Genomic DNA, 16,490 nt, shown 5'->3' on the forward strand with positions numbered 1-16,490 from the left:
TGCTTACTTCATCAGATGTGCAGAATAGGTAGGCTGATGTTGGATTTAAATTGGGGTGAGGCTGGAGTGGGGGTGGCTGGGGGAGAGCTGCAGATGCAGGCTACCTGAGAGACAAATTGCAAGTGTCTTTTCAATTGGCAATTATAACGTGCTGAAAGGCGGTTGTGGTGGTTGAGGTGGCCTGAAACCATTTGATGTATGTAAGTTCAGCCGTCTCCCCTCCTCAATTGTGCTTGTAAAATTTCTTTGTTCCAAAAGAGCTACTTTGAAATGTAATGGAGTGTCTTGGGAAATTAAAATGCTCGGATACTACTTTGTCCTAGTTTTGAGGCTTTTGTGCGGGATTTGTGTCCATGGACTCTTTTGCATACAATCAGCCATGTTTGTCCTGCATGGAATCCAAAGGAATCCATTGCTGGCAGATGGTGGCAGGGATCACATTAGAGGAAGACCTGTGGAAGGACCCCTGATCTGGTATCCATTTGGTCTCTGACCATGACAGGTGCTGTTGGTGTAAAATGTGGAGGCCAAATAGATACCTGGGTTTTTCGCTCTTCTCCATCTCTACCTAACGTAAAACAAATAATAGTTTAGCCTCTCCGTACTTTTTAAAAAAAAAAACATTTAATTAATAGTACAGTGAAGAACATTAGACATGATGTGACTTCCCTGGTTTAAATACTTCTGTTCTGTGTTACCATACAAGAAATCAGTTTCTTTTCATTATAATGTTATATACATTATATACAATCTATCAACTTTCAAAAACACAAGTGTTTCCAATTAGATACATTGCAGCCAAACAAATTCCAATCCTGTACAAAATACTAGCTAAAGATTCCTAAATTTCCAACTTATAATCACTTGTCCCAACGTTCCTCCTCAGTTCCAGCCATTATACAATTCGTTCCAGATTTCATAATAATCTGTTAGCCTTTCCATACATTTGGCATAATTAGCAGTATACAAATGCATGGAACGGAACGGAATTCTTTATTGGCTAAATGTGATCAGAAACACAAAGAATCTGTCTCAGTTATATAAGCTCACAGTGTACGTATAAGCAGCAAGTAATAGATCATAAATCACAATTGCAATCATTAATCATAGTTACAACTCATAAATCCTAGTTACAGTCATTAAGTTACAAACAACAATTGATAAATCAAAAACCAATAGAAGATAGTAGGAAAGATGAGAAGATAAGAAGAGATGAGAATGAGACCGTGCTTGGGGAATTAAGTGTTCAGCAGAGTGATAGTGGGGAGGGGGGGGACTGTCTTTCTATCTAGTTGTTTCGGCATGCAGTGCTCTGGATATGCCAGGAGTCTCCAACCTTGGTAACTTTAAGACATGCGGACTTCAACTCCCAGAATTCCTCAGCCAGCTGAGGAATTGTGGGAATTGAAGTCCACATGTCTTAAAGTTGCCAATGTTGAAGACCCTTGACGTATGCAATGTGTATCCCTACTAACAACATTGGTTATCTGAAAAAGCCCTACAGATATTCCTCATGTGGTGACCAGCAGCTTTGCCATTAAATGAGACAGTCACTAAATGTGACACACACACACCCCACACTGTGTTTACAATCTGAGTTCATATTTCCTTTGCTTTACAGACCTGCAAGGGTCATAAATGTGAGGATTGGTCGCAGAGTTATTTTTTCATCTCTGTTGTTGTTGCAAATAGTCACTAAACAAGGCAGTCGCTACACGAGAGGTGCCTGTATTGAACTCCTGATTTTTGGCTGTTGTAAACTAATATGGCTATCCCGCTAATATTAACCTGCTGCATGGTGATTTGGAAGAAACTGATAATTTATGTGGACTGCTAAGTATCTTGGGAAGGTACCAGATGCTTAAGTCAGCAGATGGAAAAAAGTGGAAATAGTTTCTTAAGTGGCTAAGTCTACATTAAATGCTTCTGTATATTCATATTTTGCCTTTCTTTTGTATTGAATGGCTTCGGTGCTCACAATTAAAAATCTTTTCACATGAAGTGGCAAAATTAAGTGTCTTTTTCCCCCCTCTCTTAAAAAAACATAAAATAGTTGAAGGGTTTCATCACAGATGGGAAGAGGGTTTTTGTTGTTGTTGTTGTTGGCTTGCTTTCTGGCAGGGGCGATATATTTTCCATGTGTCCATAATTTTGCAGAATCATTTCCACGGGCCACTAGTAATATGAAGCCATCATCCAGCTAATTTATCAGTGTCGCTAAAGAGTAGTAACTGAAACAGCCTTGCATCTGGAGCCAAATGCTCTGCTTCTGTTCCCTCCTCAGATTCAATCTGATTCCACAGAAAACTTGTTGGTTAGTTGCTCAGCTCTGAATGTTGAAATAATAATAATAATAATAATAATAATAATAATAATAATAATAATAATAATTTATTAGATTTGTATGCCGACCCTCTCCCAAGACTCGAGGCGGCTCACAACAATAATAAAAACAATATTATAGTAGAACAAATCTAATATTAAAAAACATATAAAACCCTATCATATTTAAAAAACCAAGCAACACATTCATACCAAACATAAAACAAAATATAAAAGAGCCTGGGGGAAAGGTGTGTCAACTCCCCCATCCCTGGCAGTATAAGTGAGTCTTGAGTTGTTTATGAAAGACAGGGAGGGTGGGGGCAGTTCTAATCTCCAGGGGGGGAGTTGATTCCAGAGGGCCGGGGCCGCCACAGAGAAGGCTCTTCCCCTGGGGCCCGCCAAATGACATTGTTTAGCTGACGGGACCCGGAGAAGGCCAACTCTGTGGGACCTTATCAGTCACTGGGATTCGTGCGGTAGCAGATGGTTCCAGAGGTACTCTGGTCCAATGCCATGTAGGGCTTTAAAGATCATAACCAACACTTTGAATTGTGACCGGAAACTGATCGACAGCCAATGGAAGCCACGGAGTGTTGTAGAAACGTGGGCGAAAGTGGACAATTATACGGTTTCTGGTGGTCGCATATCCGGTGTCCATTTTCTGTTCCGCAGTCTGCTGGCTGCCTCCTTCAACCTAAAGTTGTTTTGCCTCAGTCCTGTTTTGTTCCTAACAAAAGGAAAACAATGAAAATAAGAGGGAGGGGGGGAACCCTTTAAAAAAAATCGTTTTAAATTGAACCATGGAAAAACAACCATATTGAGTGGGACATTTTTATCCACAAGAGAAATGCGCTTCAAAAGGACTAATAGAATTCTTTTGTCTCATGCCTCAAGTTAATTATACAGAGAATTGCTTGAGATAAAGAGAAAATACTTCTGCAGCACATTTCAGGCATATTATGCAGAGCAAATGTTTGCCGGCAGCCCAAATTAAGATCTCTGTTCTAACCTTTGAAAATTGTGTTCTGATGTAATGTTTCTCTCCACCAAAATGTTTTCATATTATTAGACATATCCAATTCAGAGCCTGGAAATGAGTCATTTGCTTCAGCGTACAGCCGTGTGTTTATCCTGTGAGCAGGATGTCTGATTTTGTCCGACTCTTCCTTTTTGGTAGAGGCCTCTGAGTTACTCCATGTGGTCAGCCATCTCCAAAACAGATGGTTTCTTGTTGCAGCCATTCCTTTCTGGAAGACACAGAAAGGAATGGCTGCATTAAGCATAAAACTCAATCTGTATAGTCTGGAGGACAGAAGGAAAAGGGGGGACATGATCGAAACATTTAAATATGTTAAAGGGTTAAATAAGGTTCAGGAGGGAAGTGTTTTTAATAGGAAAGTGAACCCAAGAACAAGGGGGCACAATCTGAAGTTAGTTGGGGGAAAGATAAAAAGCAACGTGAGAAAATATTATTTTACTGAAAGAGTAGTAGATCCTTGGAACAAACTTCCAGCAGACGTGGTTGGTAAATCCACAGTCACTGAATTTAAACATGCCTGGGATAAATAAACATATATCCATCCTAAGATAAAATACAGAAAATAGTCTAAGGGCAGACTAGATGGATCATAAGGTCTTTCTACAGTGGTACCTCTACTTAAGAACGCCTCTACTTAAGAACTTTTCTAGATAAGAACCGGGTGTTCAAGATTTTTTTGCCTCTACTTAAGAACCATTTTCTACTTAAGAACCCGAGCCTGGAAAAATTTCCCAGGAAATTTGAGAGCGGCACGAAGGCCCGGCCAGTTTCCTGCCATTCCCCTTTTAATTCCGGCCATCTCAGGATTTTCTGGGCTGCCAGAGGAGCCTTTCGGTGGCACTTAAGGAGGCTTTGGCAGTCCAGAGCGAACGAAGCATTTTCCTTTCTCTGGGCGCTGCCTCAGAGTCCCTCATTTTTTGTTGTTTTTAAGCTTTAAAGTTTGGGATTTTTTTGATTCCCCTCACCTCACCTTCTTCCTTCGGCAGCAACTGTCCTCCTCCTCTTCCTCCTCCTCCTCCTCCCACCCAAATTCCGAACTTTTATTACTTTCCTAATGGGCCTGCACGTATTATTTGCTTTTACATTGATTCCTATGGGAAAAATTGCTTGAATGAATTAAGTTCTTAAGTAGAGGTACCACTGAATCTAGAACCATTCCCACGATGCCCGACATCGTGTTAGGGTGGACTTGAAAGATATGCCTTTGGATTGTCAGTTAACTGTCCATTTCTTTTTGGAACCAGAAAGTAGCCTTGGCCTTGTATTTATTTTAGCTTCCTCTTGAGGGATATTGGTGTCTCAGGTTACGTATTAGGCAGGTGTTACAATAGTAAGCTTAGCAAAGTGTATAACCAAAAGGACCTTTTTTGGGTAAGTCCAAAATAAATGGTTTTTTTTTAAGATAATTGTTATGCCAGTTTCTCAGTGAAGAGGCCAAACAGCTAGCAGATAATAAAGCAAAGGCAGAACTATTCTAATTTAATAAAATAACAGAGTTGGAAGGGACCTTGGAGATACTATACCATTTCAGACAAATTCTATTCTATTCTCATATCTCTTCTTCTATCCCTTCCCTGATATTTACTACTACACGTTTTTATTCTCCTTAACTTTCAATTTGTATTGGACAAAATAAATGAATGAATGAATGAATGAATGAATGAATGAATGAATGAATGAATGAATGGCTGTCCAGTCTGCTTAAAAACTTTCAGAGATGAAGCACCCATAATGTTTGAAGGCAAGCTATTCCATTGGTTGATTTTTGTTCTGACTACTATAAGAGATCCAAAAAACAACATTTGTATTGGAAGAAAAAAAATGTGAATTCAATTATTCAGATTTTTCTATAGATGACCATTTTGGGATTTCTTTGTTTAGTTATATATGTGTGTATACACATACACACCCTAACTAAATGGCAAAGATAACTTTTTTAAAAAGGCTATTACATAATGGGTTTCCTAAAATATTAATTATCTTCCAAATTACATGAATTGCTGCTAGAGCCCCACAGTATATTCTACACCCCTAAACCATGAAACCGGAGCCTGTACCAAGGTTTGGGTGGTTAGTATCAAATCATATTTTGTTGCCTCAAAAAAAATCCTAGACGTAAGTGGTCCATACAATCAACAGGTTAGCAGCTGTTCTGTCAGGCTCTCTGGTAGAATCCTCCTGATAATTCACAGGTACAAATTTCAGACACACACACGTTTGAAAATTCAAAACAATGTTCTTTATAATGAAAATTCACTTAAACCAAGCCCTCTTTTGGTATAGCAAAGAGCACTCGTCTCCAAACAAACTGGTAATTGGTACAAGTCCCTTATCAGTTCTGTGATACTTAGCTTGCAGCTGTGAGGTAATTCACAGTCCTTCTTCTTTCACAAAGTGAAACACACTTTGCTCTGGTTTAGTTTCAAAGCATGGAAAAAGCAGCACACCAAGGTCGAAGTCAGCAAGGCAGGCACGAAACACAACGATCAGATAATCCTCCACAATGGCCAAACCCACACACTGCTCTTTATAGCAGCCTCACTAATTACCACAGCCCCACCCAACCACAGGTGGCCTCATTTTCTTTGATAATAATCTCTCAGTTGTTGCTGCCTATGCATCGCTCTCCACATGCGTGGCTGTATCATTAACTCTTGTTCCGAATCCAAGGAGGAGAGAGATAATTGATCTACTTCTGAGCTGTCTGCCACACTCTCCTCCTCCCTGTCACTCATGTCTTCTTGGTCAGAGGAGACTTCATCAGCAGATTCCACTGGGAGCAAAACAGGCCTGCGGCATGTGGATGTCTCCCCCACATCCACAGTCCTTGGGGCAGGAGCTGGGCCAGAGCTAACCACAACAGCAGCTGAAAGAGGAAACATTTTTTCTTTTTATTTAGGCACCGACACAGAAGATTGCCAAAGGTGTGACAGTCAGCAACCTCTCCATAGCTCCACCAGTCTCATATTGGAACATTCGCCCTGCCGTGCCTGTTTCTGAGAAGGATTCAGGGAAAGGTCAGTCATAAACGCTTCATTCTGCTGAGCTCATTCGCTGTCTTTGCCTTTGCAAATAGAACCAATTGGCCAGGGAGATTGTTAGCCTTGACTGCTAGTCAGCCACTAGGTGTACATAGAAGATAGAATAATAGGCAGAGGTGGGCTGCTAAGGTGGAACAGTGACGTGTGCTCGCCCCTGTGGCTCTGAGGGCTAGCGGAGTCCAGCCCAATTCTGCTACTGCAGCTGAACAGATAGCAGAATCACACGCGGAGACGCAGGTGCGTCCGTGTTTTGGTGCGGTTTTTTTCTTCCGCACAAGTATTTTTATTTATTTTTATTTATTTATTTTGTCCAATACACAATACCTGTTGAAGAGAATAGACATGAAGTATTATATATAAAGAAAAGATATAAAATAGAGAAGATATATGAAAGGAAGAAAAGATATATGATATATGAGAGAAGGAGAGACAATTGGACAGGGGATGAAAGGCACACGTGCACTTATGTACACCCCTTACTGACCTCTTAGGAACCTGGAGAGGTCAATCATGGATAGTCTAAGGGAGAAATGTTGGGGGTTAGGGGTTGACACTACTGAGTCCGGTAATGAGTTCCACGCTTCAACAACTCGATTGCTAAAGTCATATTTTTTACAGTCAAGCTTGCAGCGATTAATATTAAGTTTGAATCTGTTGCGTGCTCTTGTGTTGTTGCGGTTGAAGCTGAAGTAGTCATTGACAGGCAGGATGTTGCAGCATATGATTTTGTGGGCAATACTTAGATCGTGTTTTAGGCGTCATAGTTCTAAGCTTTCTAGACCTAGGATTGATAGTCTGCTTTCGTAGGGTATTCTGTTTCAAGTGGAGGAGTGAAGGGCTCTTCTGGTGAAGTATCTTTGGACATTTTCTAGGGTTCCAGACAGATGAACTGTATTCAAGGATGGGTCTGGCAAAAGTTTTGTAGGCTCTGGTGAGTAGTGTGAGATTGCCGGAGCAGAAGCTGCGTAGGATCAGGTTAACAACTCTAGAAGCCTTTTTGGCGATATTGTTGCAGTGGGCTTTAGCACTTAGGTCATTTGATATTAGTATTCCAAGGTCTTTTACTGAGTGGGGGTTGGCTGTGAGATTTTGTTTATTTATATATGAGGTTTGGATTCTTTTTGCTGATGTGGAGGGAAGAGCATTTGTTGGTTGATATTTGAAGTTGTCAGGTGTTAGACCAGTCTGAGACAAAGTCCAGGTCTTTTTGGAGAGTAGATGTGTTGTCCGTGGTGTTGAATAGTTTTACATCATCGGCGAAAAGAACACAGTTGCTTGTGATATGATCGCAGAGGTCGTTGATGAAGAGAATGAAAAGAGTAGGACCTAGTACGCTGCCCTGGGGAACGCCACTTTTGACAGGGATGGGGGTGGAAATGGCGCTTCCAATTTTGACAACTTGTTGCCTATTTGTCAGGAATGCAGTAATCCAGCTAAGGAGGAATCCTGAAATGCCATAGGATTCGAGTTTTAGGAGTAATTTGTCATGAACCACTGAGTCAAAGGCTTTGCAAAGTAGTAATCTGAAGTAATCTGTGAAGCCTTGTCTCTTCCCAGGAATCCTAAATCTAGTTGAAAGAGGGCTGATTCCACGTGCTGCTAGGATTACTCTACAGAAGCCACCCGTTCGGCCCAAACCTGTTGCTCTCCATGAATTTCAGACAAAGTACAAGAAGGTCGTTGCAGGTAGGTTCGATCAAGCAGGTGCCCCTGTAGTTGAAAGGCAAATATCCATTGTCATTTGAGAATGTGCTAAGATTCGTTCGTTATCCTCAGGGATTTAAAACTTGGAAGCACAAAAGGGATCCAGAAGAAGGAGAAATAGAAATCTTCTGTTTTCTTCCAGCTAGAGGTCCCAGAGGTGTTTCTTTAGCAGTGCATCTGTTAACAGAATAACAGAGTTGGAAGGGATTTTGGAGGTCTATTTCAACCTCCTGCTCCCCCTCAGAGGGTTGGACTACAACACCTCTAAGACCCCTTCTAACTCCAACGCCCAACTGAGGGAGGAGAGGAGACTCTGTACCACTGATGGCGAACCTTTTTATTCTCAGGTGCCGAAAGCACATGTGTGTGCGCTATCACACATGCGCAAATGTTCACACTTATAATTCAATGCCCAGGGAGGGTGAAAATGCCTGCCCCCGCCCTTCAGAGGCCCTATAGAAGCCAGAATGGCCCATTTCCCAACTTCGGGTGGGCCTGGTGGGCCCTTTTTTTCACCATTCCCAGGCTCCAGAGGCTTCCCGGGAGCCTGGCGAGGGCAAAATAACTTTTCTGAAACTGGTAGGGCCATTGGATCCATTTTTTGCCATCTACAGGCTCTAGAGGTTTTCCTAAAAGCTGGGGAAGGTGAAAATGGCCTGTCCCCCACCCTTTGGAAGGCTGAAAATCAGCTGGCCCACGCATACATACATGCATGCTGGAGCTGAGCTAGGGCAACGGCTTATGTGCCGGCAGATATGGCTCTCTGTGCCACCTGTGGCACACGTGCCATAGGTTCACCATCGCTGCTCTATACCATTCCAGACAAATAGCTGTCCAGTCTCTTCTTTAAAACACTCCAGTGATGAAGCCATAGCACTAGCACTTAGACTTTATATACTCTTCACAGTGCTTTACAACCCTCTCTAAATGGTTTATAGAGTCAGTACATCCGCCTCCAACAATCTGGGTCCTCATTTTACCCACCTGGGAAGGATGGGGAGCCTGGTGAGATTTGAACTGGTGAACTACAGCCAGCAGTCAGCAGAAGCAGGTTTCAGTACTGCACTCGAGCCACTGCGCCACCAAGGCTCCACCAAGCACCCATAATGTTTGAAGGCAGGCCGTTCCACTGGTTAATTGTTAAGAAGTTTCTCCTCAATTCCAGGTTGCTTCTCTCCTCGATAAGTTTCCATCCATTGTTTCTTGCCTTCTGGTGCTTTGGAAAGCCCCTTCAATATTGGGACCCTGTTATCATGTTTTATTAGAGGGTTGGTCTCCAATCGGTTGGTTGGCTATGATTGTGGGTTTATTTATTTATTCATTCATTCATTCATTCATTCATTCATTCATTCATTCATTCATTTATTGGATTTGTATGCCGCCCCTCTCCGTAGACTCGGGGCGGCTAACAACATTAACAAAAACAGCTTATAAATCCAATACTAAAACAACTAAAAACCCTTATTGTAAAACCAAACATCAATACATGCAAACATACCATACATGAATTGTAAAGGCCTAGGGGGAAAGAATATCTCAGTTCCCCCATGCCTGATGGCAGAGGTGGGTTTTAAGGAGCTTACGAAAGGCAAGGAGGGTGGGGGCAATTCTAATCTCCGGGGGGAGTTGGTTCCAGAGGGCCGGGGCTGCCACAGAGAAGGCTTTTCCCCTGGGTCCCGCCAAACGACATTGTTTTGTTGACGGAACCCGGAGGAGGCCCACTCTGTGGGACCTACCCGGTCGCTGGGATTCGTGCGGCAGAAGGCGGTCTCGTAGATACCCTGGTCCGGTGCCATGAAGGGCTTTATAGGTGATGACCAACACTTTGAATTGTGACCGGAAACTGATCGGCAACCAATGCAGACTGTGGAGTGTTGGTGTTAAATGGGCATTTTTGGGAAAGCTTAAGGTAGGCAAGAAAATAGATCAGATCTCAGCTCAACGTGGCTTTTGGGGTGGCAAAATTATATGTTCGAGGATTTTGAGCATCCTGGCATTTTCTTTACCTGGGAGCCTTTCAACGCCCCTTTATCTGTGCCATAGATGGGTCTCGGCAGAGCGAGAAGGCCGAAGCGATGCCCCTCCCCTCTGAAAAGCCCCCCAAGATCTCCGAGTGCCCAGCGGAATGTGGGAAGGAGAAGAAAGAAGCCAAGGGGAGTCTCACCCCTCCACCATCCTTCATCTCCGTCGTCTCCTCCAAGAAACTCAAACAGCAGCAACAGCAACTTCAGGCGATGAGACTAAGGGCCTCGACTGCCTCTTCAATTTGCTCAGCAAAGGTACATGTCTATGGAGATTCTCAGTTATCCAGGTCATGGTTGTCCCAGAGGTGCTGTTTAAAAAGGCAACTGGACTTTCTGGTTTTTCTTTGAAGACGTTTTGCTTCTCATCCAGGAAGCTTCTTCACCTCTGACTGGGTGGTGGGGGACAGAAGGACTCACACTCCTTGCAGACAGCTGGTCCATTTGCATCCATTTTAGAGAATCGTTGAGGCCACCTGGAGGTTTATCTGTGTCCTCAGTGTCACCTGAGTAGGTCAAATGGGCGTGGAGCCTTCTAGGACCTACTGAAAGGACTGTGTTGTAAATTGGAGATAAATGATGTCACATCCCTCCCCCTTTGAGAGGGCTGTTCAGTTTTGACATAGATGGTCTCTTTGACCTCTCCTCTTTCTGTCCAAAATGTGGATAGTTTTGCTGTCTTCAAAAGAGTTCCGCTTCACAGTGCTTTCCAGCCCTCTCTAAGTGGTTTACAGAGAGTCAGCATATTGCCCCCAACAATCTGGGTCCTCATTTTACCCACCTCGGAAGGATGGAAGGCTGAGTGCTATTGCTATTGCTATTGCTATTGCTATTGCTATTGCTATTGCTATCTATCTATCTATCTATCTATCTATCTATCTATCTATCTATCTATCTATCTATCTATCATCTATCTCTATCTATCTATCTATCTATCTATCATCTATCTATCTATCTATCTATCTATCATCTATCTATCTATCTATCTATCTATCTATCTATCATCTATCTCTATCTATCTATCTATCTATCTATCATCTATCTATCTATCTATCTATCTATCATCTATCTCTATCTATCTATCTATCATCTATCTATCTATCTATCTATCTATCTATCTTTTTATCATCTATCTATCTATCTATCTATCTATCTATCTATCATCTTTCTATCTATCTATCTATCTATCTATCTATCTATCATCTATCTCTATCTATCTATCTATCTATCTATCATCTATCTATCTATCTATCTATCTATCATCTATCTATCTATCTATCTATCATCTATCTCTATCTATCTATCTATCTATCTATCTATCATCTATCTATCTATCATCTATCTATCTATCTATCTATCATCTATCTATCTATCATCTATCTCTATCTATCTATCTATCTATCTATCATCTATCTATCTATCTATCATCTATCATCTATCTCTATCTATCTATCTATCATCTATCTATCTATCTATCTATCTATCTATCATCTATCTATCTATCTATCTATCTATCATCTATCTCTATCTATCTATCTATCATCTATCTATCTATCTATCTATCTATCTATCTTTTTATCATCTATCTATCTATCTATCTATCTATCTATCTATCTATCATCTTTCTATCTATCTATCTATCTATCTATCATCTATCTATCATCTATCTATCTATCTATCGGATTTCTATGCCGCCCCTCTCCGATGACTCGGGCTGGCTCACAACATATAAAATATACAGTACACAATATCTTAAATCCAATTAACTAATTAAAAATCTAACCTCCCCCCAAAAAACCATAAAAAACAATCATTCCATTCACTCAATATTCTCTCAACACATTCATTAGCTAGGGGGCAAGATCAAATGGCTCCAGGCCTGACAGTATAAATGAATCTTCAGACTCTTATGGAAGGCGAGGAGGGTGGGGGCAGTATGAATCCCTGGGGGGAGCTGATTCCAGAGGGCCAGGGCCCACACAGAGAACGCTCTTCCCCTAGGCCCTGCCAGACGACATTGTCTAGTTGACAGGACCTGGAGAAGGCCAACTCTGTGGGACCTGACCGGTCACTTGGACTCATGTGGCAGGAGGCGGTATCGGAGGTATTCTGGTCCCATGCCATGTAGGACTATCTCAAACTGCAGTAAAATGACTCACCCCAGCTATTGTAGTACAATTGTCAATTTTCCTTATTGATTCCTAAGTTTTGTCACCCACCTTTCCTTCAGTGCCCCACCAAAATGAGCTACAGATAGCCCTCAACTTAAAACTGTTTGCTTAGTGACCATTCAAATTTGCAATGGCTCTGAGAAAAAAAATGGCTTTGGATCTTTTTTCAGATTTGCAACCTTTGCAGCATCCCCAAGATCACGTGATCAAAATCCAGGCACTTGGCAACTGATTCATATTTATGATGGTCGCAGTGCTCCGGGGTCATGTGACCCCCCTCTTGTGACCTTCTGACAAGCAAAGTCAACGGAGAAGCCAGATTTTTTTAATTAATTAATTTATTTATTGGATTTATATGCTGCCCCTCTCCGAGGACTTGGGGCAGCTCACAACATAATAAAAACAGTATGCAATATCAAGTCTAAAATCCAATTAATATAATTAACTACTCTAAAAAACCCTGGAACTTAAAAATCATTCATTCACTTTCAACAGCAAGCATACTTCGCAATCGTTGGCCAGAAGCTAGGGTCTAGTGACTCCAAGCCTGGCGGGCATTGATGGGTTTTCAAGTTCTTAGGAAAGGCAAGGAGGGTGGGGGCAGTACGAATCTCTAGGGGGAGATGATTCCAGAGGGCCGGGCCCCCCACAGAGAAGGCTCTTCCCCAGGCCCTGCCAAGTGACATGGTCTAGTAGATTAGTATAACAACCCTTTTACTAACTCCACAATTGTTCAGCAATTCACTGAACAACTGTGGCAAGAAAGGTCGTAATATCTCACTTAGCAACATAAATTTTGGTCTTGTTTATGGTTGTAAGTCAAGGACTCATAGAATCATAGAATCATAGAGTTGGAAGGGACCTTCAGAGTCATCGGGTCCAACCCCCTGCTCAATGCAGGATTCATCAAACCATCCCAGAAAGATGACTGTCCAGTCTCTGTTTGAAGACCTCCAGTGAAGGCGAGCTCACCACCTCCTGTGGCAAACTGTTCCACTGGTTTATCACCCTTACCTTTAGAAAGTTTTTTCTGATATCTAACCTAAATCTACTCCCTTGCTGCTTCATTCCATTGTTTCTAGTCCTTCCATGTGCTAACGAGAACAATGCTGATCCCTCTGCTCTGTGACAGCCCTTCAGATATTTGTAGATAGCTATCAAGTCTTCTCCTTTGCAGACTAAACATCCCTAGATCTTTTAACCGTTCCTCACAGGACATGGTTTCTAGGCCACTCACCATCCTTGTAACTCTCTTACAAGGACTCCCTGTACATGAGAAGACATTCATTGGGACAGTGGGATTTTTTTCATATCAGTTTGTTAGTCTTTCTCTCTCTCTCTCTCCAGACCCTGGAAGCGATATTACCGGAGACCTGCAAGAAGGTGGCTTTCGCGTTCGAAATCCCCGTCTGCGAAGGCGTCCTGGACTATTCGGCCTCCGACCTGGTCCAGTTCAAGCACTACAGCTGCCTCCTCTGGGGAAGCATCTTCTCCTTCCTGCAGCAAGTGGAGGCCCTGATGCGGGACTACGCGGTTCCTCTGGCCATCGTCCTGGGGAAGAAAGTGATGGACCTGGTGCCGGATTTCGAGCTCAGCCAGAGAGCAACCCAGGAGGAAATCCTCTCGGTCTTAAAGAACGCCTCCGCCGTTCAGAAGTTTCTAAAGGAGCCTGGCCGGAGATACAAAGGCCAGAACGGGACCGAAAAAGCCATCAGCAGGATCCAAGCCATGTGGAAGTGCTACAAATTGAGGAAATCCTACATTGGGTTCAGGCATCGGCAGTGGGCCTCGGGCATCATTGCCATTTCCTGGCTGATCCACGTTCACCTGCAGCGTGTCCGAAAGACCCTGAAGGAGTCCAGGCAGAAACACCTGGAGAACTTCCGCCTCCGGACCAAGGTAGTTTGCTTGGCCCCTTTGTGTCAGCATCCGTGCCCAATGGCTACAATCAAATGTTCCTCCCTCACCCCCCCTTCTATTTAACTCTACCCTTGTCCAAGCATATTTTACGCATCATTAAATGTGCAGCCTTTGGTGGCTACAGTCTGCCTCCATCCTCCCCCCCCCCCTTCTCCTTTTGAACAACTGCTGCTGTTCCTTTACGGTGTGAAACGAGGAAAACAAAACCCCTCTGATTTGACATGGGTCCTTTTTGTCAAAAAAGAAGAAGTATTCGATAGGTTTGGATTGTTTTTTAGCACTGCCCTTCGTAAGAGTCGTTTTTAGGAATAGGTCCGGTTCTGCTCTCTTTTTACTTTTTATTTATTTATTTATTATTTAGATTTGTATGCCGCCCCTCTCCGCGAACTTGGGGCGGCTCACAACAAGGCATAACAAATCGTAACAAATCCAAATAAATTTAAATATTTAAAAAAGTTTAAAAAGAACCCCAATATACTAACAAGCACACACACAAACATACCATACGTAAATTGTACATGCCCGGGGGAGATGTTTCAGTTCCCCCATGCCTGACGGCAAAGGTGGGTTTTAAGAAGTTTGCGGAAGGCAGGGAGAGTAAGGGCAGTTCTAATCTCCGGGGGGAGTTGGTTCCAGAGAGTCGGGGCCGCCACAGAGAAGGCTCTTCCCCTGGGGCCCGCCAACCGACATTGTTTAGTTGACGGGACCCGGAGAAGGCCCACTCTGTGGGACCTAATCGGTCGCTGGGATTCGTGCGGCAGGAGGCGGTCTCAGAGGTATTCTGGTCCAATGCCATGAAGGGCTTTAAAGGTCATAACCAACACTTTGAATTGTGACCGGAAACTGATCGGCAGCCAGTGCAGACTGCGGAGTGATGGTGAAACATGGGCATACCTAGGTAAGCCCATGACTGCTCTCGCAGCTGCATTCTGCACGATCTGAAGTTTCCGAACACTTTTCAAAGGTAGCCCCATGTAGAGAGCATTACAGTAGTAATGCTACTGACTTCAGGTTTAAAAGGCACAACCCAGAAAGAGGGGAGGGGGGTGAGATGGGGGAAACACATTAATAGCAGACTGTTGCTTCTGGAAATAGTAACGGTCAACTGTCCAGCCTCTGCCCATGCTAAAACCTGGAATCAACTTCCCCCAGAGATTAGAACGGCCCCCACCCTCCTTGTCTTTCGCAAGTTACTTAAGACCCACCTATATCGCCAGGCATGGGGGAACTAAGACATCTCCCCCAGGCTTATTATATTTCATGTTTGATGCGTATGTGCTGTGTGGTTTTTAATTGTTGAGGTTTTTATATATTTTATTATTAGATTTGTTCCATTGTTATACTGTTTTTATTACTGTTGTGAGCCGCCCCGAATCTTCGGAGAGGGGCGGCATACAAATCTAATAAATTGAATTGAATTGGTCATCTCCTTCTCTGCCTCTGTCCTCTCCTTCCAATTCTACTAGATATCTGTACAGTACTACCATGTTTTCAGTTTTATTCGTAGATTATTTTTACTTTTTATGCCATGTACAGCCTGCCTTTCCCAGTCAGGTAACTACACAAAGGGCCTGGCAGAAGCTTTAAAAAGAAACTCGAAGGATGCTGTGAGTTGAGGTCCACACCATCAGTGCCTAAGATTGAGAAACTCTGGCCAGCACTTCTAGCAATATCTGGCAAGCAACCAGCAGCTGGATTTTACGTGGGTGTCAATTTCAGGGCTCAAGGGCAGCTCCGCACAGAGCACACTGCGGTAGTCAAGATGGTGCAGTCAGGGCATGGGTTCCGTGTTCCCGAGATACAGTTTGGTGTGGTCCTGCCTCCTCCAGCATGCCGTGGCCTCTCCCCACCTCCTCTTTTCCGTGGTCCCTCTCCCCTGCTCTTCCTTTACAACACAATACCATGCACTTGATTTGTGGCCCACAAAAACAATCTCCCTCGCCTCTGTGGCAGTCACTACTTTGTCAGAAAGTACTTAAGTTTGCAGACAAGCTTTTAATTAGTGCTCACCATTTCATTTATGTTTGCTTTCTCTCTCACTCTTTTTTTTTCATTCATATTCTGTTAATTAAGTGATCAGCCTCTAATCTTCCCCTGCCAGTAGCTTCATGTAGCCATCTAATTAAATTAATTGGGGAAGATGTTTTAAGTATGTGATTAAATCAATTAATATAATTTATGCCTGGCTTAACTGTACAGTGGGAAAAAAAAGGAGGAGGGGGAACAGCTGAAGTTCGGCTGGGTTGCATCCGCGGCAGGTCCCTCCTGT

The 16,490-nt window shown here is 43.0% G+C and overlaps 1 protein-coding gene across 4 annotated transcripts in view; it reads left to right on the forward strand.

The window, feature by feature from the left end:
- IQCH (IQ motif containing H) overlaps positions 1–16,490 on the forward strand; it is a 127,186-nt gene that overhangs the window by 19,136 nt on the left and 91,560 nt on the right. For all 4 annotated transcript variants that reach the window (XM_070763357.1, XM_070763356.1, XM_070763358.1 and 1 more), the window contains 4 exons: positions 6,264–6,381; positions 7,963–8,091; positions 10,153–10,388; positions 13,649–14,200. In XM_070763357.1, the coding sequence (XP_070619458.1) occupies positions 6,264–6,381; positions 7,963–8,091; positions 10,153–10,388; positions 13,649–14,200 (1,035 nt within the window). The remainder of the gene's footprint in view (positions 1–6,263; positions 6,382–7,962; positions 8,092–10,152; positions 10,389–13,648; positions 14,201–16,490) is intronic.

This window comes from Erythrolamprus reginae, chromosome 10, assembly GCF_031021105.1.
Source record: "Erythrolamprus reginae isolate rEryReg1 chromosome 10, rEryReg1.hap1, whole genome shotgun sequence".
Classification (NCBI taxonomy): Eukaryota; Metazoa; Chordata; class Lepidosauria; order Squamata; family Dipsadidae; genus Erythrolamprus; species Erythrolamprus reginae.